At 33.7% G+C, this 25,640-nt stretch overlaps 2 protein-coding genes across 2 annotated transcripts; one reads left to right on the plus strand and one right to left on the minus strand.

The window, feature by feature from the left end:
- Positions 1–1,223: 1,223 nt before the first annotated feature.
- On the plus strand, positions 1,224–13,093 carry LOC142342284 (uncharacterized). The gene is made up of 2 exons (XM_075393570.1): positions 1,224–2,686; positions 12,700–13,093. The coding sequence occupies exons 1-2, from the start codon at positions 2,517–2,519 to the stop codon at positions 12,908–12,910; spliced, it is 381 nt and encodes a 126-aa protein (XP_075249685.1). The 5' UTR covers positions 1,224–2,516; the 3' UTR covers positions 12,911–13,093.
- A 5,633-nt stretch (positions 13,094–18,726) lies between these two features.
- On the minus strand, positions 18,727–25,225 carry LOC142342864 (uncharacterized). Its single transcript, XM_075394498.1, has 3 exons — positions 24,759–25,225; positions 24,162–24,344; positions 18,727–19,160 (listed from the first exon to the last, which is right to left on the minus strand). Exons 1-3 carry the CDS (start codon positions 25,182–25,184, stop codon positions 18,837–18,839), a joined length of 933 nt encoding a protein of 310 aa, XP_075250613.1. The 5' UTR covers positions 25,185–25,225; the 3' UTR covers positions 18,727–18,836.
- Positions 25,226–25,640: the final 415 nt, after the last annotated feature.

Consider the following 25,640-nt stretch of genomic DNA (forward strand, 5'->3'; position numbering starts at 1 on the left):
AACATAAAAACTCGCTCCTTTAGAGTACAAAATGACGTCGCGCAGGCAATTCAGTAAAAATCGCATGAATGAACAAATATCAATTTCAAATGACCGTGACGTCGTCATACGGCTGTCATGATTCTTGACGATAAAAAAACGGCAAGAATTCCGGAAGCAACTCCACGCCCCAAACTTTCCTAAACCAAACCGCAATAACAGCAAAAATCAATATTGTGCTAAAACATCTATTCTTTACCAGAGTTAACTAAACGATTTAGTAAAATCTTAAACCCATCTCATAACAATAACGAATTTCAGCCTATGACAAGTTTGAAGGAAACGAAAAACAATCCGAACGTCATTCAGAAACCAAACCAAAAACCAGCTCAGATCTAAATCGAAAGTCTTTTAGAAATTATTCAACACTTTCAGTTATAAAAATAGTTCAAAAAACCTTATAATAGCAATTCCAAAACGTCTTAGACCTGCATAATTATCAACTGCAATAAAAATTTTAAAAATTGATGAAAGGCTATTTTTTATTTACTAGAACTAAAAGAAGCTATAGGTTTGAAGACAACCCAATATATATAGTTGCGATAAAAACATGCTTAATGTTAGAATTGGGAGGTTACGCAATTATTAAAATTATTAAAAATAGTAGGTATCTCCATCCTTTTGACAGTTGAAAACATTGACAAAATTGTAAAAAAAAATCGAATAGTGCATTGCATTAATTACCAATGGAGATTCAGTAAAAATGACATAGCAATCCTCGTTTCAATTGAAGAGCGCAAACAGAACTGAAAGACTCTAATTCGTGAAATATTTTGAAATTAAAAATATTGGTAAAACCACAAAAAAATTCAAAACATTGCAGCAAAATTTGCCAAAAACTTATTAGTCTTAGTACAGTATTAGAAAACAAATCATCTAAAGTCAAAAACAGAGGCAATCAAAGCATGGGTTGTCAAAGGGATTTTACCAAGTGCACTAATTACAATAAGTCCGGCAAAAATTCAAGAAATTTTGGAATTTTTTCCCAGAAAAATGAACGAATTGTAATTGTCCACTTGAAACGCAACACTTGAAGTCAAAAGCAGAGTTTTACACATTGATGCAGCGTCACTCAAAAAATAATTATACAAAAACCAAACTGCACGCAAATATATGAGCCAGATGGACTAAAAAACGACTGGAAATGATTATCTATATGGGCCATTCTCCCAATATTCAAAGTCGAAAATTATTCACGCAACGCAACTTATGAATAAAATACGTCTCTTACTCACAAATATTTACGGCCACATTACTCACTTCCACTATTAGGTCAAAACGCCTTAACGAGTACTTCAGGAAAAAACCTCAAGAAAACCAATACTGCTCTTCGAGTCGTAAAAAAACAACAGAAAGCCAATAATACCCCCATCTATCGCTTTGCGGCTATTGAAAATAGAACAAACGATCTACGAAAACTCATTAGAATTAGCTTTGCGAAAGTACAAACTCACAATCCTTTATGTTGCTTTTCTACCAATATTTTGATTTCATAGCTTTAAAGTTGACGGAAAAGAGTCGACTTTTTCATAGCTTTAAAGTTGACGGAAAAGAGTAGACTTTTTCATAGCTTTAAAATTGACGGACGCTCACATAATCACTTCCCGCATATGTTCTGTTTTGGATTTAAGCGTTGATTTCAAAAATTTAGCGTAATAAATTCTCAATTGATGTTTAAACAAGCAGCAAATAAAGCATGAAAAAGAATCAAATTTTAAGATCAGATGATTTGCTATGCATAGATTTGCTATGTATCAGATGATTTGCTGTATAGAGTGTATTTGCTATGTATAGATGATTTGCAAAATCACCTCCTAGAAAATTGTCTTGTCAGCTTGCGTATTTTTCTGTTCAGAAGCGACAAATTAACTTGCATAAGTCACTGCTTTTCCTATCTATCATTTTATAATCAAAGCGCTACGGAAGTGAACTTTAACCAGACAAAAGAAGTGTGCTCATCTTACAGAGGCAGCTAACACTTTGAAATTACGTCTACCGCTGACAAAAAATTGTTAAGTTATTGATAAAGCTCATGTAAATTGATGCAAACCCAACAAAAATGACAATCAAAGAGATCAATTTACGTGGCTTTTGAAACTTCTTTTCACAAATCAGTATTCGATTTGTTATTATTCAGTATTTTTGTTTTGCAGAGGACCAAACGCCTACGCATAGATCAAAATATGTGTAATTAATTGGCTAAAATAGGAACGAACGAGCAAGATTTACGACCCCTTTCTAAATTAAGCGCAGGCAAGAGATGGCCACAACTCCAATTAGTTCTCCTTCAAAAAGCCATAAAGCAGAGAGAACCTAGACATCTCTGGTGCCATAACTCACTTGACACAACACACTGTCACGTAATATGGCTATATTTCAGCCCCAAATTAATTTATATCCGCACACACGACGTTTACATGCCATAAACTATCCACAATTTTCTTCTATTTGAGTTTTGCCCACTTTCCATCAACAAAATGGGAGACTACAGTAGGATTATTGAGAAAGTAATTCTCCTACTTTCAGTGAATCTTCTTTTAAACAGACTGTGCAACTCTTCCCAGATTTCACTGCGATCCTCTCCTTTTGATTCAATAACAACAGTGCCCCAAACAGAAGATTTTATAGATGTGCCCGCTCTCAGAAGGTAAGATACTCCTTTAACTAATGATCTAATTGATAATTACAAAGCCCCGGGACCGGGAGGGATATCATCATTCTTAATTAAATCGTGCAATTTGAGAATAGGTGTGCATTTGCGCAAATCAATCTTGCGTGAACCACAAACTTGAGTATATCAAGAATATGGTTGCCATTTTTAGGAACCTTTAGCTTTTAGCTCGATTTTATAAACAATTTTTTTTATTAATTACCTTATACGGAATTTTTGACGATGCAAAATAACTGAAAAATTTGTTTACAGAATAAACCCAGTGAAACTGAATGTAGTGTACACCGAAAATGAATTTCTGAACCCTAGTGTACCTCAGGGAAGTTTTAGTTCATCGACTATTCTTCAAGTATACTTCAATACAACTGAAAAATTGATCCAAATTGCAGATGGCACATGCTGTAATAACGAAAACAAAACACTACCGGCATAGCATGAACTGTTCTTACTTAAAGGGAAAAATTATTTGAAAAAAAGGTTGGTATTAAATATATATTCAATTTCAAGGATGTGTAACCTACTGGTTTATAGTTTCATTTTACTTTATTCAAAAAAAAGCGCAGTAACTTAAAACATAGCTGAGTCACTTAGTAAATTGAGTCAATCGAGTAAATTGCAGCAAAGCCAATAGAGTCTTGCAAAAGTGGTGCACGAGTAAGTGCATTAAGCATATAGCATTAAAAATTTAGAAGGCATTCTAAACACATTGTGAGCTAACTAAAGAATAAAAATAGCTCAAGGTCCTTACCTCAGCTTTTCTTTTAATACACCAGCCTAGTTCAGTTCAATTTAGTTCAGCGGACGCAAAATAGCGATGGAAAAGGTGAACATTGATCCCAATTACGATTAAAACGAACGGCTCCAAGTCATACCTGGAGAAACAAAACTACTCAATTGTTGAGAACTACAATTGAAAGAAACAAGACCACTCCCTAAAGCCTGTGCATAGCACAGATTTGTTCTGAAACAACTCCTACGCTCAGCTCAGCAAGGAACAAAGTTTTGTTCAGGAAAAATTAAAACTTTTAAGCATGAATTTTTGTCTGATCGTTCAGATAAAAATTTCATATTGACCCTTATTAGTTTAATCAACTGATGTCGTTTTCTTCAACAAGATATGGTGTCTAGATTTGGTATCTTCAAACTAGATATGGTATCTTCAAAAAACAGACGCAGCTATTTGAAAACCAACCTTTCGAGCAGTTTGAACGCTGACGCAATACTACAATTATCTCAGTATCTTGGCATTTTGTTTTAGTTGTTTATTTTGCAAGTTTAAAATCCAAAAAAGTAGAACCTAAACCTCGTAGCTTTTTGAAAACTACATAGCAAAGTACTCTTGATGTCAAAACATATTATGGAGCAAAAAGAGAAACCACCTTAGAAAGTAGATTAAGTTCGAATAAAATTGCACTTTTTAATAATAGATAAATTGCGCTTAAAGAGTCATAATTTTCACACATCTCTCCTCAAAAATGTTTATCAAATTTTACAATTTGTTTAACAGGTTCTGATTTCTAATGGTGACCCAAATTTTCTTCATTCGCTAAAACGCGAAAAACCACCCCGCCAAAGTTTTCTAGCAGGAAAAGATGGCAAAAAAAGTTCTTTCCAATTTGGACAAGATACCATAGTCTACACTTCAGTTAAACATTAAAGCCCGTAAAAATTAACAAAAATTTCGGCTTTGTTAACTTCTTTTAGATAGTTAATAAAAGTTGAAATTCCAAACAATAATGCAGATAAAATACATAGCAAGAATATAAAATCAGAGGCTGCAGCTTCGAACTCGGAACTCATAACAGGGAAAAACTTTGAAGTCGCTATTATCAGAGCCACAAAACGAAGCTCCCTTGAATAATGCCACTGAGTGTAAATCTGGAAAACTAATGGCAATGAACCTCGCAAAATTAAAGAGAAAACTAAATTCACAAAACACCTATGGACATTTTTAAACATTGTCCTTTTTGTAATCCAATTTTGCAAACAACTTTTCCTTTTCTGCAATCTACTCATCTCTTGATGTTATTAATCGTGAATCCGTTTGCCTAAATTACTCGTCACTGCAACCGAATATTTTTATTTCTTTTTTTCTAATTACAAACTATCCTGAAACTTCAAATTAGAAATATTATTCGATCGAACAAAATAACTTTGAAAAAGATTTGAAACTCATTTTTTGAAAAAGCCTTGAAATTTCCTGATTATCCTTTCTGACATTTCCTCCTATCTTTATTTTAATTATCCTCATATCTGAGAAAAACCAACAGACGCAAGGATCCAGTCCCACTCCAGCAAACACTTTCGCAGAGGAGACAACTTGACATGTATCTATCATAAATACAACTTGACATATATCTATCATCTATCATAAATGTGATCATGTACCTTAGTTAGGGTGATGAATCATTTTCGAGAGAGAGAGAGAGAGAGAGAGAGAGAGAGAGAGAGAGAGAGAGAGAGAGAGTTAATTTATCCCGGCCCATAAATCAAATGTACAAAGAAGGATAATCAAAACACGACATAGATCACAATCAAACATCGAAAAATAAAAGCATTTGATATATCCAACAAACAAATTGAAAATTTATTCAAGATTATGTTAGACTGGGAAAGGACGCGCAACGAGGTCCTTAGACCTTCTTTCCAGCGTGCCCTGTAATACAAACGTAAGAGTGGATAAACTTATTTTTTTTTCAATTTAATATTCTTGCCATTTTGTAAATGATTTCTTTTTTAGCAACCTTTTAACTGCTCGAACTTATTGCTCCACCAGAGCCCGAAGATAAGTACTTTAACTACATCGAATTGAAACTTGTTTACAGCAGAGAGCAACGTTGCAAGTTAAAAATTGTTGTGTTTTGTCAAATGTTCCTATGAAGGAGGAAAAAGTGACGTGACAAAAACTGTCTTTAGAAATTGAAAAAAGTGATTTTTGACAGTAGAAATCGAGTCGCGGTGCCTTCTACGAAGGCATGGCACAACATTTTGGGTATAATTTTCAATTATTTTCAAAGAATTTCCAGAGTTGCAGGGATGTGACAAATTATCCAAAAAACACATTTCGAACGAGATCATAATTCCCTTGTAATTGTAAAAAAAAATTATAAATAACAAAGCAACAGGTATATCGTGATCGCTTTATTTTATAGTTGGAAAATAATCTTTGTCAGCTCTGTATTGCCAAGAATATAATTGTCTTTTATTCTATGAACAAGGTTGTTGAATATATCTTTATTCATCATGCATAGTTGCGGTACGACATTATTTTGGCGAAGTATATTGAATAGCTTTGCGCCACGATATTTCAGCGAAACCCTTTGAAACTTATTTTTAGCAGCCGGCATAGCCATAACTCCAGTTGAAGATCTCCTGGTTAAATACGCATCTTGATTTTTAAAAGTGAAGATATTATTGAGATACGATTCTGAATGAAGTGATAGCACTGATCGAAGTACAAACTTTAAGAGCTCATAAACGTACAGCTCAAGCACGGTAAGTACACCGTGTTTCAACAAAAGAGGAGATATGCTAACTTTAAACCGTTTGAAGAAAATTAGTCGGAAAATTTTCCTTTGTAATTTTTCGATATCGCAAAGATTTGAAAAACTTGTGCAGCCATATATCAAGACTCCATACTGAATAAGTGGCTTGACATTAGCCTCATAATAACGTATTAAAGTACTTCGTGGTACATAATGTCTCAACTTTGAAATGATACCACTGTGCTTCGTTAGTTTAACCACCACTGTATTAATATGATATCTGAACTGCAGCTTATAATCAATATATGATCCTAGATAGCGACAATTATCAATTTTAATAGTAGAATCATTTATGGATATACCAATGTTCGAGATAGAACTAGAGGCACCTGTAATCGAGAAATTTACTTGTGATGTTTTTTAAGGTTTAGTGTCAGCTTATTAACGCGTAACCATCGAGATAACGATTCCAAGTCATCTTTCAATTCCGAAATTGAACATTCAAGGGCGCTCACGTTCGTATCGTCGGCAAATTGGTAAACGTCTGCTTTTTTACAAGCTTCCGAGAAGTCGTTCACGTATATGAGAAACAGGAGCGGTCCTAATACTGAACCTTGCGGGACGCCATAAATTAATTCACGCCAATCCGATGAAAAACCATTACAAACGGTACGTTGCGAGCGACCGGTTACAAAACTAAGAATCCAATTTCTAGCATTGCCACATACTCCGTAACGAGTCAATTTCTTCCCTAAGATGCCATGATCAATTGTGTCGAAAGCTTTCTTTAGGTCCAGAAAAACTGTACTGGTAACTGTTCTTGATTTCTAATTCTCTCGCAACCGCTCAGTGAGTTCTGCAATCGCATCAATCGTTGAATGCTTTTTCCTAAATCCAAATTGTTTTGAATAGAGAAACTGGAAATGTTCTAGGTACTGATAGATGCGATTGTACATTATCCTTTCAAAAATTTTACTAAATACAATGAGCAATGATATGGGTCGATAATTAATAATATCTGCTTTACTATCCCCTTTATACAGCGGAATTACTTGGGCTCGTTTTAGGTCTTCCGGAAAAATACCTGTCTTAAAAGAATTATTTATAAGCTGAATTAGAATTGGCGCTAAACTCTCGCTGCAGCTTTTCACAACAAGGTTGCATATATCATCTAAACCCGAAGAAGTTTTATTATCGAGGTTGTCAATCGCCTCTCTGACTTCTAATGGCTTTGTTGGAAACAGCCATAAATAAAAAGACTGTTCATTCGCTTCCGAGCGATCGCCTATATCTGAATTCGTGCTATCGTCCTCCGAGTTAGTGGTGGTGTGATTCCTATTCAATTCTACAGCAATATTGCTGAAGTAATCATTCAAAATATTAGCAATTTCTGATTTAGATTGCACTTTTCTCTTCAGTACTTAGCTTTATCTGTTCAATTTTAATCTGCTTTCTTTCTGATTTTCCTTGCAGTTCATTTAATAATTTATATGTTTGCTTAGGATCATTGATACAGCGTTCGAATCTTTTGCTATAATAATTTCTCTTAAGCTTCTTTAATGCTTTCTCAACTTTTAATCTCGCCCTTTAAAATTCCTTAAATCTGATGATCGGCTAGTTCGTTTCCATTTCCGATGCAAATAATTCCTCGTATAAATTAGATTTTTCAAATAATTATTTACGTATTTAGGCTTGGAACATTGATTTGATTTAAATTCTTTATAGGGAGCAAATTTATCAATCAATTCAATGAAAATTTTATGGAAGGTGTTGAAATCCGATGGAATAGTTTGAAACTTTTTAGCGACTATCGATTGAGGTTCTTGAATTCTATATTTATCATTTAGATAAGATAAATCGCGTGCTCTTGATATCGTGTCATTCGTTTTTCTAAAATCATTATGATTTAAAGTTAGTAAAATTGGATAGTGATCGGTAATGTTTTGTTCAGTAAGAATATCGAGAACTAAATGATTGAAGCCCTTTGCTATAGCGTGATCTAAACAAGTATTTGAAATATTCCCAAATCGTGTTATTTGGCCATGTATAATCTCAAAACCATTTGACTCTATAGCTGATAAATACTTTGATGATGCATTGTTTTTTTTCAAAGTATCAATATTCATATCACCCATTATTATTACTGGCATTAAAGATTGAAATGACTCAAGAACTTCATCAAGTCGCTCAATGAATTCCATTTTATTCGATCTTGGTGGGTTGGTTGTAAACAACAATAAGCACAAAATATAAGCCTGATATTCAAAAAAGAACAAAGCGCGAAGGAATATAAAACGGTATAATAGAGCTCTTTCTATACCCTAAAAACGTTACCAATAATGCAGAAGTCGAAAAAACAAGCTGTCCTCATATGGTTGTCACATAACTTAAGTACCTCTTGAATCCTTTACTGACACCAAAGTGGATCAATTTTGTTTTAAAAAATGATAGTTTCAAGCTTGTTTGATATCTCGCACAGAAAGAGCAAAATTCAAAAAGTATCCGAAGACTAATATTCAAAATATTATACAATTGAGCAGAAATGCCGCCTAATTGGTTACCTAGTGCTACTATAGCACCAAACAGCGAAAGACTCTAGCCTTAAATCTTCCACAGTTACGGCTCAAGAAAAGCTAGGCAATATTGAGAAAATCCCCCAGTTCAAATAGTATACACTCAGCGAGCTTCCCAATGGTACCAAACGCAAGTTCGAAAACGGAGTAAATTCAAAGAAAACATACGCCTTGGTTGTAAAAAAATCAAAATTGTAACAATCAGAACAAGCTATAAGAAAGCGTTCGCGTTCACTGTTTAACAGAGAGAACAAAGACTTGATTAATCCCAACAGCAAAATTACTCCGAGATAACACATCGTTAGTTGAAAAATAAGACTTAATTGACCTTCTACGGAATTATACAACAATAGCATACAATAAAAACATTGGTACAATATCAATAACCATAAAAACCCTATAATAATAATGGTACAAGTTAGCTAGAGTTAAAAAAAATGAACTACATTGAAAATTAAAAATGAACTACATCTGCATCTGACGTACAAGGTGTAACAAAACTTAAAATCATATTTCTTAATTCTCGTGCCATTAGAAGACTGACAATCGCTATTTTTGATTTCAATTCAAGGTCGAAAAAAAAAATCGATCTCAGATTAAGCGAACCCGCGTTATTTATAATACGATCACCTTTGAAAAAGTTTTTTCTATGTATCTTTTAGCTCGCGTAAGTGCTAAACTATCTCGGTCAAAAACCTAAAGGTTCAAACATTTGAGTCAAGAATTAATAATTGTCAAGAGGGATGCAACTTTAATTGTCAGCAATTGCTTTAAAGACATGTATGTCAAATTCGACATGTTGATATTATGTACGCAGAGTTCGATAGTTTCAGCACGTAGAAGTAGACAGTGTAACCAACGGAACATCGCAAGCTATGGCCATATAGTTGTTCCAAACTTTGTGGATCAAAAATTTGGTGGAGATAGGCGAGAATAAATTGAGTTTAACTGAACGAAGGTTGAAAAGAACCACATGATTCAAGTAAATGAACGATAGGCAACCTTTCACTATTTTTGATTGTACATGAGGACTCGAAATTTAGATATCTCAATAAATAGAGCCAATAATGTATCTCGCTATAACAAAGAAACACAGTATCAAATGACGTTCTAGTAAAAAGTAAATAATCACTTTTTGCCCAATTAAAAGACAAGAAGTTACAAAAAGCCAATAACCGTAGCGAGCCTAGATTATTTTGAACTCTATAGATTTAGTTGCGTCTGTTTTAAAAGATAAATTGAAATAAATTGCAAGTCGCAACTGGAATTAAGTCAGAAAGGAAACAAGTTAGGTTTGGCGAGTTAAGCATGAACCGTTAGCGTTTCTAAACTTAGAATTCTTCGTCTGTTTAAAACTACATATATTCCACAGTTTGCGGTATTCAATTTCCACATACCAAATCCAAATCCTTTAGAATCTACAAATGAGCAAGCACTTAATGTTCTTTTAAGCAGCTACTAATTCGACTTCAAACACGCTTTGAAAACAACAAAGTGAGCGGACGGTCCCGGAATAATCAAAATACATAGTGCGCAGTTATTCAAACTAAATTATGAATTTAATTTTTGTACATTATACACTTGATCATATAATATATACTTAAGATAACAATCACATGCAAACAATTTAAGCAAAAAGTTTCTAAATTATAAGTTGTAGATTTTTAACTAGTATAAGTTAACATCTATAATAAGTTAAAAAAATTAATTTCTAAAATTTAGACAAAACTACTATATTTTAAATTCTTTCAGAGCTAATTTAAAAAGACCAACCTCTAAAGTTGGCAAATATCGAAATAGGTTAAAGTATACTGGGCCTTCAGATGGTGAAGAATGCGTAATTGCTTTATTAATTTCTGAAAATCACTTGGTACGAGAAAAAATTCACAACTTATTAATTTCTGAAAACTCCATCTCTATAAGTGTTAATTAATTATTAATTTCTTAAAATTCCCTGTCTGAGAAATTGAAATCCTTCAGCTGAATAAACTTAAATTCCAACAAAATTTAACAATTTTAAATTTTTCAAAACGCCATAGACAAATCTGACAAGAATTGTGAAACAGTGCATGATATTAAAAAAGCTCCAAATCTTAGCCAAAAGTTTTCTAGCATTGATGTTTTTCGGAAAAATAACACAAAAATACGGTTTAGTTAGTGCTGTTTCAGACATATCATACATACTGTTCATATATATATATATATATATATATATATATACATATATATATACATATATATATATATATATATATATATATATATATATATACATATATATATATATATATATATATATATATATATAGAGTTCGTTAAAATTATTCACTTATTTCGGAACAGAACAATTTTTAATTATTTTACATTTCATTTTGTGAAAAATTTTAACTCAGCCTTTGTTGCTTGTAGAAGTTTGCCATAGTTACGAAAACTGACCAGAAACACCATTATGTTATGCCAATTATGTTCGAACATGTTCAGATAATCAAAATAACTATTTCAAGTCGACAGGGATTAGGTTAAATGAGGCATCAAGAAATTGAGGTAAATTTAAACAAAACTCCTTTAAAACCGCAACATTGATTTAAAAATCTTTCTACTCGCTATCATTTTTGTCATTTCTTTTTCTCACTATATGAAAGACCCATTTGAAAATATATATATATATATATATATAAAAATATATATATATATATATATATATATATATATATATATATATATATATATGTAGATTATATATATATATATATATATATATATATATATATTTATCTCTGCTATGTACTATAATCTCAACCGCAGTATAATGTCATTGTGATTTTTTTCGACCTTTCCCATTATAGCTCTCCCATCATCGTAATTATACCACAATGGTGGCTACTATTTCACGGGGAGCTATAATGGGAAGGAATACTGTTCCTCACCGGTCGTTAATTTTCTTCCAATGTGCAATTGTTGTTATCACCATTGCAGCTGAGTGATACACAGAACGGCATAGGATAGGTTCAAGACGGTTTTATACAACCATAATGTATTAACAATATTTCACAACAGATAGTGAGGAAGTCATTTTTGAGAGTGAGGTAAGTCACGTGTGCCGAACAACATAATCACTCGAATGGACAAACATATCGCTCCCCTAAGAATGAAAAATGACATTACGCATGCAATTCAGTTCAATTGCATGAAAAAAAGATTTGAAGAAATTGACGTCATACGGCCGTTACAAAAATCTTGACCAAATAAAAAAAACATAGCAGGACAAGTCCTGAAATAATTCAAGGAATTTTCATTGATTAAACAAAACAACTATACCAAGAATGGACTACGAATGGATAGGAAAAACCATTTAGAAAAAATCGGATAACAAACTGTAATAATCAAGGTCAAATTGCTTTCATGTGGACAAAAACCACAAGCAGGAAAGCAAATTTTTGTTCAAACACCGTTTACTCACTCTACTGTAAAATTAGAGTGGAAAAAATTACACGCCACAAAACCACTCACTTTTTCATTATAAAAAATTCAAGAGAAAGCCAACAATAGCCCAAGGTATTGCTTTGCAGCTATTAAACAGCATAAATGCAATCGTCAAGTAAATTTGTCCGTTACACGAAGCTGAATTTTTAATACCACAGCCAAAAACTTTCAACTTGTCTCTTAGGAAATCCAGGTCAGATCCTCCGCTCTCCTTTTATTAGATTCCTACCATGTGAATCTTCTGGATCCTCCGCATTTGTAATGGAGATTGCTATCAGAATCCAATAAAAATTGCATAAAAAGAAAATGAGTTAAGATGTACTGTTTTTCGAGTTTGAATGATAGTGTGAATCTGCTGGACAGCGTATTAACTCGAGCCCTTATATTTTTTTATCACACATTTGGTGGGATTTTGAAAGAAACTAAATCAAGTGCTGCAATGCTTTAGTGTTCCTCATCACCTCCTCAACAAACCCAAGACAGGAGTTCAGCTAGTTTTGGACAGACTGCATAAAATGGGCCACTTCTCCTCAGACAAGAAAAACCCTCCATCAATTCCTCTAGGCAAACGAGGCAGAGGTGGCAGACGCCGTGCTCAGGAATTCATTGATCGAAACCCGAAATCACAACAAGTTTCATGGCTGAAGTACGGCAAATGATGCTAGGATTAGCTAAACAGTCATTTATTCAACATCAACTCGCATTTGTAATGGAGATGGCCATTAAACCAAATAAAACTTGCTTAAATGCAAGCGCTTCACATAATCTCGGCCAATTTAGACTATTCATTAATGTCTCAATTCAAGTGCTATGCTGATTAATAAATAATCTTTACAAAGCAATTTTTCTCAAAAAGGGAGAGAAATAGCAAATAAGTGCGTCGAAGTTCACAAAACGCAGGATATATTGGATTTATTTCTGAATTTATGACATAACGCACACAAGTATCAAACCAAAGCAAATCGAAGATCTTGTACAACCCTTAATTTGGTCAAGCTAAGCCTGGAATTATAACTGCACTGTTGAAACAGTGAGATAAATACCTTAATTCGAAACCTCCTTCCACATTAGGTTAAATTTTCAGGCCGGTTAAACGAAGTTGACTGCATCCCTTATTGTCATGATGGCCTTTTTTTCGCTATCAAAATTCTGAACGATCTTGCTTTTTGAAGACCAGGCGTCAAATTGTTTTACTTAAAAGCTACAAGAAAAATATATGAAACAAATTCAGAGCCCACTGTCTACAGACTTCCCTTCTACATGCGATTTCTCTACAAACTGCTCACGACTCCTGAAAAAGAGACGGAAGCGACCAAATTTTTCTTAATAGGAAGATATGTTAAAATGCATTTTTGCCAGTGGAAAAGGTCACCGTACCTCTCCAAGAGAAACGACGAAAGCGCTCAGTACGTTTGCAAAATTTCACTGGACGCATTTTATATACACCTAAAAGTTATGCTTTGCAGTGAAGTCTTCTACGGAATTATGGTAACTCTTTAGAATGAATTGGCGCACTTAGAAACAGTAATAGTTTGCTTCATAAATTTGATTACATGTAACTTACACCTAGTTACGACCTGATCAATGCAAAATTTAACTCCATCTTAAATTTGCTCTAGTATTGAATATATATAAAATACGCAAAAAAAACCCCACAGATTCAACGGAGAATTACACATCTTGGCAAGATGTCTAGTTCTCCGTCGAATCTGAGGGGTTTTCTTTAGTATTTGAAATTAATTACTAGGAACTTAAGTTTCCAGTGGAAACGTAAGCTCCAAATAATTAAATTTATCAAGACAGGCCAGCTGGCTCCTGCGAGTAGCTCAGAATAAAAGTTCCAACCAATTTTCAAGCGGGTCGAGAAAGCTTACATTATTCTGAGAAAATTATAACTATGTGAAAAATCAATAACCAACTTGCAGCAACTTTTTCGGAGAAATTTTCCTATTGTTTCCTTTTGTAAGAAAATCAGCTCAAAAATCCAACATCATCATATTTATAAATTTCAGCAACAATTTAAAACATTTGCAATTAGTTTATTTCGCAATAAAACAGTTTATAAAAGAATTTTTTCATAAAAGGAAAAAAACTTCAGAATCTTTAGACTGAGCTATGAATTGTCAAGAAATCAAACTTGAATTCACTTATGCGTTGTATTGCAACAAACATATCACATGATAAATTTATCTTGCAAAAAATTTGCAGTGTTTGGAAAACAATGAACAATCGTTAATACTATTAAACAACTATTACACAACCGTTATACTAAATAAAAAGTCGAAAACTCGACCTAATGTCAGCTATGCGATGTTTACCGAAAAATAACTATTGTGCGACTCAAAATTTTTGTGATGTTTCAACCTTCAAAATTTAACAATTTTGGGATCATTACAGTATTGGCCAATACAATCCTTCTGACTAAATCAACTGGAGAGCATAGTTTTCACAGATAAATTAAATTAATAGAAATTAAACTCACAAAAAAACTTAAAACTATTTTCTCAAATATTTCGTTGCTTTTGAAATGTCAAAATCTTGTTCAATTTCATTTGCTATCATTCAAACGTTGATAATCACGTATCTACTAAGAATGGCTTGTCTTCAGCTTAGCAAATGAGAGGAAAGTAATTTAAAAATTCAAGTGTCCATGTCTTCAGGCTTTTAGATAATTCGAAAAAATGTGTAATCAATTATGCCACGTTCGTTCGTTTCTCTCATTATTAATTTAATTTTTTTATTGAATTCAATGTTTTGTCAATTTGTTATTGAAAATCTTAATTAGCCGGACGACGTGATTACTATGGTTATCTTAGGAACCGAGGAACAAAAATAATGAAGTTAAAGATCTTTTCCATTTTCAAACAAAAGGTCGTCTTATATCTTGTTCAGGTAACCAACACTCCTAACCGATGGGAGAGGATGATTGATAAAAACTAATTTGAGCGTCAGCAGAACAGAAAGTTGTCGATTTTTCACTCCAGAAATTTTGTTTTCTGTTCTTAAACATTTCCAGTATACCCTATTTGATTAACTCTTAAAGATTTTGGTCAAATTTACTTTTATATCATCTAAAGGACAGGGTTTTACCCACTTCTTTACGAATTGGAATAATAATTTTGTTTTTTTCCCGTTTAAACATTTTCATCAATCGAAGAACGTTCATAAAAAAATCCAAAAATAACTGACTAACTTCAAGCAAATTGCTCTCAAACGACCGGCGAGCGATTGGCTTCAGTAGTAGCCAGTTGGGGTTAGGTATGATAGCAATGGGGAATGGAAGAGGATTAGGAGGGCTGGACAAGACGTGGTCCAAATCGGCAAATCGTACAAAACCACAATGGATAAGAGGGTGGACGGGGCAACTGTTGGGGCGGGGTAAGTGCAGGTGACTGAGGGCGGGTCAAACTTTTAAGATTACAGACCGTCCTTCACTTCAGTAAACATCCTCCTCAAAGAAGCTTCGGTGTTCGGTGAATTGTGTACTAAGAGACTAATAAGGCGTAACACTCTAAAAGAACTTGATGCCCTCATCGCGTTACCTATTTATACCGTTTTTGAGAACGAAAAGTCAAATGCGTCAGACGAAAAATCTGTCAAGCGAAAAATTGCATTAGAAAAGACCACACAACTAATATAATCGCTACAAACTTCCTTTGAGAGAAATTTGAAAAATGCGGATGCCAAAAATCAGCATATGGCTTTTAATATTAGTCAATTGTTCACTTTCGTACCAGAAGAATATTCACTTTAATCAATATTTAAGTAGAGTTAGATATACTTTTTTATCTCACTTATCGCTTCATATTTGGTCATTTGTGTAACAGTTCATGCGCAAACAATACTGACAAAAGATAGCTGGAAAGATTTTCAAGGTTAAACAAAAAGAAGGGAAAGGAAAAATAAATCGACAAACATTGAACTAATTACTCTCGAACGACTGCCGAAGCAATCAATTTCGAATGGCGCATAGGCTAGAGAAACTTTTATGATGCTAAAACTTTTGACTGACGAGGGGTTCGGACCCGCGCCCTTAGATGGTAGTCGGAAACATTATCCTCTACGATACACGGACTATATAAGTTCACCGCTTACAATTGGTTTTATTTTAGCAACAGAATTAATTTCTGAATGCGAGTAACAAAAATTACCCGAAAAATTAAAAACCCAAAGCTGAAAAACTCAGTTTCACTCCTTGAGCGACTTTTTTCCGCTTTGGGTTTTTAACTTTTTGGGTAATTTTTGTTACTCGAATTCCGAAAATAATTCTGCTGCTAAAATAAAACCAATTGTAAACGGTGAACTTACATAGTCCGTGTATCGTAGAGGATAATGTTTCCGACTACCATCTAAGGTCGCGGGTCCGAACCCCTCCCAGTCAGAAGTTTTAGCATCATAAAAGTTTCTCTAGCCTATGCGCCCTTCGAAATTGATTGCTTCGGCAGTCGTTCGAGAGTAATTCGTTCGATTTGTAATTTCCTTTCCCTTCTTTTTGGTTAACCTTGAAAATCTTTCCAGCTATCTTTAGTTCAAAAAAGACACCTTCAAAATAATCGTCTCAAACTTCGTTCAAGTTCAAAAGCAATTAAATATGAAGTTAAGGCTCCCAAGTTTTCCTTAAAAAAGCTTTAATTAGTTATTGCAATTATCGCGTGTATAGTTAATAGCGTACGGTTTTGTTTCAATTAAAATCCAAATCAACAAATGAAAATTTTTTGGTTAAACCAAGCAGTAACTTCCAGTAGAACGTAACCTCTTTTTCCAAAATTATTCATTTCTATTTTAATTCAAAAGCCGCATACTTTGTGCAACTTTGCCTTAAAATCCAATTCAGTGATACCTAACTCCTGTTTTGTCAAACATTCTCAACAATTAGCAAAAACTTCAGAGAAAAGAAAAAAAGCAATTACAGTTAGAATCACCTTCCCTTTTTTAAATGGTTTTTAAAAAATTGGTTTCAAAATATTCATTCTACGAAGCTAATGATATTGAGGCTACAAAAATATCTCTGCCGTCCCCAAGGGTGCACCTTTTTCCTTCGAAGTTCTCTATCAAACTTTTTATATGTTCGCTCGCTTTTTAATTAGCATCAGAGTTTGTAATTTCAAAATAGAAGTCAAAACTAACTTCGAAGTTTAAAACCGCCTCGCATATGTATTCTGCGACTTTGAAAAAATACAACAATTAAGACTAAAAAATCGTGGCTGGTAGTCATCAAAGGCGATTCTATTTTCCATTCTAAAAAGATTTACAAAGCCATCCGATGCGATTTTCGTTAAACTCCGTTAAAATCATTAGTGTATCTTGCAAAGTAAAAGACCGCATAATTACTAAAGCTATTTTTAAATCGAGACTGATGTTACGCTTTTTGTACTTAAAGTTTTTCCAAAAATTTTTAAACTTATTTGTTGACGTCTTTCAAATTAGGCTTCGTGAAAAATTAAACCTATCGCCTACCTTATATTTGCTTTGAAGCGGGAAACAAATTAACTTGTGTAAAAGAAGTTCAAAAAACTACGACAACGATGATGATGCTGTAGACAGATAATACGCCTCAGATGTGCATAAAAATGAAATCGTGCCAATTTTGAACCAAAAAATCAAAATTGTGATCAGCTTCTTTAAAAAAGGAGGGACAAAAACAACTGCCCAAAATATTTTCGAGACAACAAAATAAATATCCTAAAGTTGACATGAACGTCAAGACTTATAATATCAATGCCAGTTTCCATCAAATGTTTCTTTATCTGCGATTCGAGAAATCAATGATCAGAAAAATTATTGAAAACAATAGTCTTCAACAGGGTAAAATAATAGTCTTCTACAGGGTAACCAAGAAAAAAATGTTTACATGTAGTGCTTTTTACAAACGGAAGCAGTGTTTTACTCGACTCAGTTTACAAAGTCAGAAAGGAGTCCAAACAATTATGAATTGACTGGTATGGCTACTTATTACTTGCAAGAAAAACACCAAAATCTCCTAAACATTAGCAGGGCAAATTTTCCGCAATCCTGCAGGCTTAATCTGAGAAGTGAATACCGCAAAACTTCATTTTAACACTACGTCATCGACAAAAGAATTACAACACCTGAACACCAACTCTAAATCGTCCACTGAAACTTAAAGGCGCCGAAAATTTTTAAGCTGTTCGTTTTCAAATTAAAACTACCTCTGGGTTTAGCAATGATTCAGAACCAACTTGCGCTGAGGATCAAAACGGGACCGTTCTTAAATCTCGGAGGAAATTATTCGTTGCAAATTTAATTGACGAATCCGGTAGATAGTCGAGAATATTTATATTCCTAAAAACATTGGCCAAAGAACGACTAATATGTAATATATCTACCCTTATAATAGGTACCAGCCAAAAGTATTGAAGAAAAACACAAGTTTAGATTAACTGACGACAATGTCTGCCCTGGACACTCAATCTTCGCTTTTCATACATGCGCTCAATTTTTAAAAAATAAAAAGCAACTTCAATGATACTCAATTGTTTTTAATTACCCATTATAGCTTAAAAAACAGCTTTCAAATTTGTGATTCAACATCACTGCCTCATTATCAAAATATTTCCACACAACTCATTCTGAAAAGTTTTTCAGCTCATTCAGGGTTCCAATAAACAGCGACTGCTCGTAATTTGACGCCCAGTCATGCAAGTTGGCAAAAAATTCCTCTGACAAACCCAAATCTTGGAGATAATTGAACATAGCATCTTGAACAGGAACACTCAAAACGTCGAAATTGACTTCATAAGTTTCGTAATCGTCATTCTTTTTGTTCATGTGTCTGTTAAATGATAGGGTTCGGATAATTGGCCCCTCTGTGTCAATATCGGCCTCAATATGAAGAATTTTGTTGTTTTTCTTGATTTCTATTGAGATAGCATCGGGAATTGGGGAGCTCTGAAACAGGATTTATCAATCAACAGATGTGCGAGACGTCTACGAATACTAAAGCGGGTCAGCGCATTGGACCAAAACTGCGCGAACTTTGTTCAAAACACTATTCGAATGGATTTTGCTCATTTTTAGCAAAAAAGATACAAATCTTCTGCTTGCCAAAAAATGTAGCAATAAGGAACAAAAAAATTGAAACTTTGACAAAAATGACGCAAATTATCAAATTTGAAAGAAAACGTTTGCTGAAAAGGAAAATAACTTTTGAAAAACTTTACCCGCAGAAATAAAATTTTAAAACCCTCCAAATTCATCTTAACCTTCACATCATGAACTCATGTCTCCTCAACAGTTTCGATTACCCGTTTACTTATAAAATAGTTAAGCACTAAAATAGCTACTCCATGGCTTTATGGTCTCGGTGCTTTACCTGTTTCTCCAGTTTTCAAAAGAAAAGCAATCCGGAAAATTCAGAAAAACTTTGCAATAGACCTACCCTAAAACATAGCCGCCAGATTGGCAGAAAATATACGGCACTGACTCCACTCAATGACGTTGGGATTGCAACAGTTAGAGAAAAATAAATAAGAAAAATTGACAACCTAAAGCGTCAAAAAGTGTTTATTTGTTCTTCGTGATGAATTCAACCTCTAAATAGGATGACAATGAGCATACTAATATCAGTTAGGAGTACACTCCAATAAATCTTGTTCAATTAACGCAATAAGCCTTTCAACATTAGGTCTTAGCGCCCGTGCTCCTTATTGATTTATCCCGTTTCTATTGATTTCCATTGATTTCGGCTTTTAACATGGAACGAATTGGTGTAAATTTGCGGAAAATCTCTAATTCTACGCAGTTGGAACAGAGAGTGGAGTGAGTCCGAAGACAAATGTCAAAAGTTGTCAATTATATAAAACCAAAAAAGTTTAAAAAGAATAAAAAACATTACGACAAGTCCTGACCTACATTTCAAAGAACTTTCATTGATTAAACAAGAAACTAGACCTATAATGAATTATGATTGGATTGGATAAACTTAGAAAAAAATTAAAGCATAAACAGTATAAAAAACAACAGTAAAAATAATAGTAAAATTACCGCATGGTTACAAAAAACCAGTAGCGAGAAAGCAATTTTATGTTCACACATATTTTTTCGCTAAATATTAAAAAAAGTGAAAAAATTTCAAGCCGCAAAACCACTCAATTTTTTGCTCAGCTTCCTGTTTCGACCAAAATCAATGCTCCAATTTGACTTCTACTCGTTATGCGTACACCATAGAAATAACTTATCGAACACAATGAGAAAGACGTAAAAAAAAGACGCCAAAGTATAATTTGGCGAAGATCAGAATCTTTTTGAAAATTGTGTCCTCAAACAAAAATGTATAGATAGACCAAAAACACATCAGTATATACTAAAACCCTTAATCAATACTACTCAACTTAAGAGTAAAAGAGTAAATGGTAAATATTTAGAGCAGAGTAAATATATTATTAAGTCCATTAGGCGGAAAAGGAAAAAATAACACCAAATAAGTACAAGATTCAAAAATTCTATCTATTAAAACAATTGCTATCTATTAAAAAATTAGATAATAAAGAATCTGATGAATTGACAGAATTAACGCCACGCTAAAGGCCAATAGGAACTTATCAGTGCGACAAGACTAAGAAAAGCTGCAAAAACAGCAAGAACAAAGATCCATGAACATTTGTTCGGCCAGAAATAATGTAAGTCAAGAAAACTGCTGATCTGAAATCAAGCCAAAAACCAGAAGTACCTTTGCCTCGTTAGCCTGCTTCTATTAGCTGCCCTCTAGTACCCTTCAATTCGAGTGCCACGCACTCACTCGACCTTATCCCTTAGAATTGAAAAAAAAAAGTCAATTTCATAGTGAGCAAGTCAATTTATGAGAGTGAGTTAAGTTACGTGTGACCAAAAATTTAATCACTCGAATGAACAAAAAAATCGCTCAGTGTGAAAAATGACGTCACGCAAGGAATTCAATTAAAATTGCATGCACGTATGAACAATAAGCAGATTTGAAGTGATTGTGACGTCATACAGTTCTAACAAAAATCTTGACAAAAAACCAAGAGAAGGCCAATAATGGCATCAGCTATCGCTTTGCAAAAAAATACGTGCGATTAGAACACACGTGTAACATTATTATAGCACTGAATAAACACTGACAACAAAAATCAAATTGTCGCACGTGACAAAAAAACGTGCAAGCGCCAAATTCTCACTCCACTTTCGAGATAGTTTTAAAAACGCTTCCAACCTAATAGCATTTTAGCTCCACTCTCATTTGACTTCTCAAAAAAAGTGCTCACAGACATCAAACAGTCAAACAGATCTTTAAAAAAAGAGCGCCCCTTTAGATTGTAAAAAAAGATAGCGCCGAAATAATAGCCTTTAGGAGGCCGAACAAGCAATTTAGATTACTCGAAACTCTAGAACTAAGCACAAAAACGTCGCTCAAAAAGAAAAAATCATCAAGCGAAAAATTGCATGAAGACTCAGAACTAATTCAATTGCTAGACTTGATTGAGAGCAATTTATTGTCCGCAAAAAACAAATAACTGTTCAAACGTAATTCTTAAAATTTGATAGATAGCTACAATTATGAGTATTAGAGGCTCAGGAATAGGAAAGACTACTGTTTTGCATTTTTGCACTCGGTCTTTTAATCGGATTTTATAGGTGAATCTGATGCTGTTTCGATAATTAGTGTTATTCTTCGAAAATTATGCTGAAATATAATGTTTTTTTTTGAATTCCGAAGATGTACGGCGAAGGTTCAAAATTTCTATAGCTGGCTCAAAAAAGAACTAAGCGCCAGTTTTCTTTCCGTCAAAAATCAGTTTTCAGTAGGACCAATATACTGTTTTCATGGTAGGTCTAATGCTCGCCGAATTGTTTGAAACTCTTAATTGAAAGCTTTTTTTAATGAGAATGGATTACTGAACTGGACTGAATGGATAAATTAAGTATTCTAAAGTAAAATAAACGTAGTTGTAGTCTTCGCATTTTTTTTAAGTTTCGACGGAGTTGAAGTGCACTACTCCAAAATAAGGGAAAAAAACAAGTCCACATAAGCATTGCGTGAGTGGAGACCGCTTTTGCAATGAACATTTGTTTACTTACGCACGAACAAATTGAACAGCGCTGCTTGGAGCTTGCAGACTGAATATTTTCACTCTGAAATTATTACTACCCGCTTCTTAAGCAAAGAAAGTATAATATCGTCATTTCGTCTTATTTTTGTTACGACCCACATTAGTGGGGGAACTATATACTCAACTGATCGATATATTCGCCGATCGATATATTCATCGTACAGGATTGTGAGCGGTATCATTAGAAAGCTTGTCAAGCCTAGAATTTTAAATTAAACACTTTTTGAATTTTCTGAGGATTTGCAGAGGCTTATAGATTTGTAAACTTTAGCCTAACTTCCGTTGCTTTGTTCACAATTTTCGTAAATTTTGATATAATATGATAAAATTGTTATCAATAGTAAGATTTTTTGCGTTTAAAGATCGAAGAGAAATCGTGCACTTTTTTGGCAATATTTTTAGCTAAATTTTTGAAAATTCAGCACTTTTTTCCTTTTTTTTTCATAAAAATGGCATCAAATATGCCTACTTGGCCCACTTTCTCCAGTTTGACCGGTGAAACAAACATGAAAACCGCTGATACAATCTTTCTTTACTCAGATGTTGCCTGATTGTGCCTTCACTTCCTAACAAAAAGTCCTGGAAAAAATTTTTGCGTTTTTTCGGTAAAACAAACCGATATTTAAGAAAAGTGCAGAATTTTGGATTGTATTTTGGATCCTTCTTTTTTGAAACATTTTAATTGCGATTTTTTCTTTCCAATCACTAGAAAGCATTTTTCTATTTAAAGCAACAATCAATAAGAGGTCCCATTACATTAAAACAAAGTCTACTGAACATACTAATAATTTCAGCAAAAACATGTTTTTTTCTTCAACGCCGTTCGCATAAAACTTCGCGAAATTTTGAGTTTTGCCTGAACTAATTGTTAATGTGCAGTCTGTTGATTTAGTCTCTAATGACGTATACAATTTTCTTAAGCAGTAATAACTTAAACCATTCAGAAGTTTTCAGTTGGAAACCTACGGTTGTTATGTCTTAAGATTTTGAAAGTTTGATTAAAAAATAATGTTTTTTTTTACATTTGCCAATTTCAATCTTATTTTTGCGTAGTCTCATTAAAGAGGGAGGTCATATTCCTTTTATGGTTTTGACATTTTACAATTTTTTAGGTCTCTTTAGCTATCTTGTCCCATAGTCGTATTAATGGCACATTAATGAAACGTTGCATATCCTAATAATGGCTTGAAATAAGGCGCAATTGATTATCTTCAATAGTCTTAGTGATTAGATTTTGATCATATAGGCTCCGACTGTATTTGTTCTTTTTGGTCTTATGATATTCGTGATAATGAGAGGTCTCAATGGTTTTGCATGAAGGTATAAATTAAGCCATTGAATAATTTCAGTTGATAGCTAATTGATTTCATGAACTTGAATTTGTTTTGAAAAAGTGTAAACGTATTTTCTGAGTTTGGTCTTTTTTCTGTCTACTTGTTAATTATTCTCAAAAAAGACAATTCCCATATCTTTTCTGGTAAAATGCAAGTCATTTTATTTAGTTTACTTTTAATCTGATGCTATTTTGAGTTTTGGTTGTAAGTAACGCTTGTTTTTATTTGATTTTGTTTTGTCTCTTGCTCTCCTTAATAGCAGTTATCATCAGCTCTCTGAGTTTATTGTGTCATTTGTGTATTCCATACAGCTTAAAGCGATTTTTTAAATGGATAAACCAATTATTCTTGAATAAGTGATTTTTGAAAGTTCTATCTATCTATCCCTCTTTTGGTGGACAATTAAGTCAAAAACGTGGTTGAGCAGGGTCGAAAGGTTATGTGCGGACGCACAGTACCGAGTCACCTTGTTGGAGCATAATTACCTCGGCGGGAAAATATTCTTCGTCCCCTTGTCCCTCTACATCTTGTGACTGACTCTGTTCACCCAGCAGCCCACTTGCTGGATCCTCCTCCCCCTCTAACTCCTGCTCGTCCACTATCTCATCGGGCACTTCCTCTTCTTCAGAGCTATTCACTGAGAATGACAAACGAACTTGTACTCCAGCCTGAAAAGCTCGTTAATAAATAGAAATTCGGCCATCATTATTACAAGTTTTCTTAACTTTTTTGTTTTTGTAGTTTCCCTATTAATATCCCTTTTCATTTAACAGCTGCACCTTTAATGAATTTTCCATCAGAACATTTGTCTTTAAACCTACATATTTGAACATAGATAAATATTGCGAGTGATGTTGATCTACGAGTTGAGCTTTCTAAACACTCATATTGCACAAATCTTATGTAAAATTAAACTGACGTTTTGGATAATGCATATCGCACATAATTAAACTGCTAGTAGTCAATTAAGATAAAACAAACTCTCAACTACAAGACTCGCTCTGAAATCGATTAAGCCGATACAAAATCCTTTTCGCAACCTCAGCTACATACTGCGTTTGGGAGAAATTTATTTTTCTTACCTTATTAGCCGTTTTTTGGGTCATGATAACTCTAGCTCCCAATTTCTGAATAGACCAATTTCCAGGAAACGATATCTCGTTGTCACCTTCAGCACCATTGCTAACATAATTCAGTTCTTCTTTTACAGCTTCCGATAACGAAAGCGGCTGGGAAAATTGCTCCTCGTATTCATTCCCATTACTTGCGCCCGATCTACTATTAGTCACGTTAGAACTGGAAAAATAGCGCGAGGGAACAGGGCTGAATGCTCTATTTACAGATAATTTATTCGCCCACAGAATATTGCAACTTTGCCTTTTGGCTGAAAATAAACCCGCATACTCAATTTTGAGCGTTCTGAAGGTACGTGAAACATTCAAATTGTAGTTTGCGGTTAATCTACACGTTTGGCGCATAGCAGACGAAGAAAACAGTTTCTTAAACATTTTGTAATACGTACTACTGGAGTGTTTCAAATTAACACAAACAATCTGAAAAGAAAACTGCTACTTAAACTCTTGAAATTTTACCTGATCAGCTACAATTTGCAAAAATGAGCGATGAAACCCTTTCATTTCGAGCCCAATTAGAACTTTTAGTGACAAAAAACGAATGGAAATCCGTAATAACATTTCTACAATCATGCAGCCATTCCAGTTTTTACAACCAATTTATTACCTGGGTTATTCCTGACCAATCAAGTTTAAGCCAGATATCGACATCATTAATATCACACGGAGTTACGGAAATATACAGTGTTGGGAGCGGTTGTGGACTTTTCGAGTGGATTTTGTCTCAATTTGAGCGTCGTTTCACAATAACTGGAATAGAAATTGATAAAATTTGGTGGAAAAGTAGCTATTCTATCGGTCCCTTTATCAAAACTCATTACGAACCCATGT

This window comes from Convolutriloba macropyga, chromosome 7 (assembly GCF_964194025.1).
Source record: "Convolutriloba macropyga chromosome 7, txConMacr16.3, whole genome shotgun sequence".
NCBI classification, from domain to species: Eukaryota; Metazoa; Xenacoelomorpha; order Acoela; family Convolutidae; genus Convolutriloba; species Convolutriloba macropyga.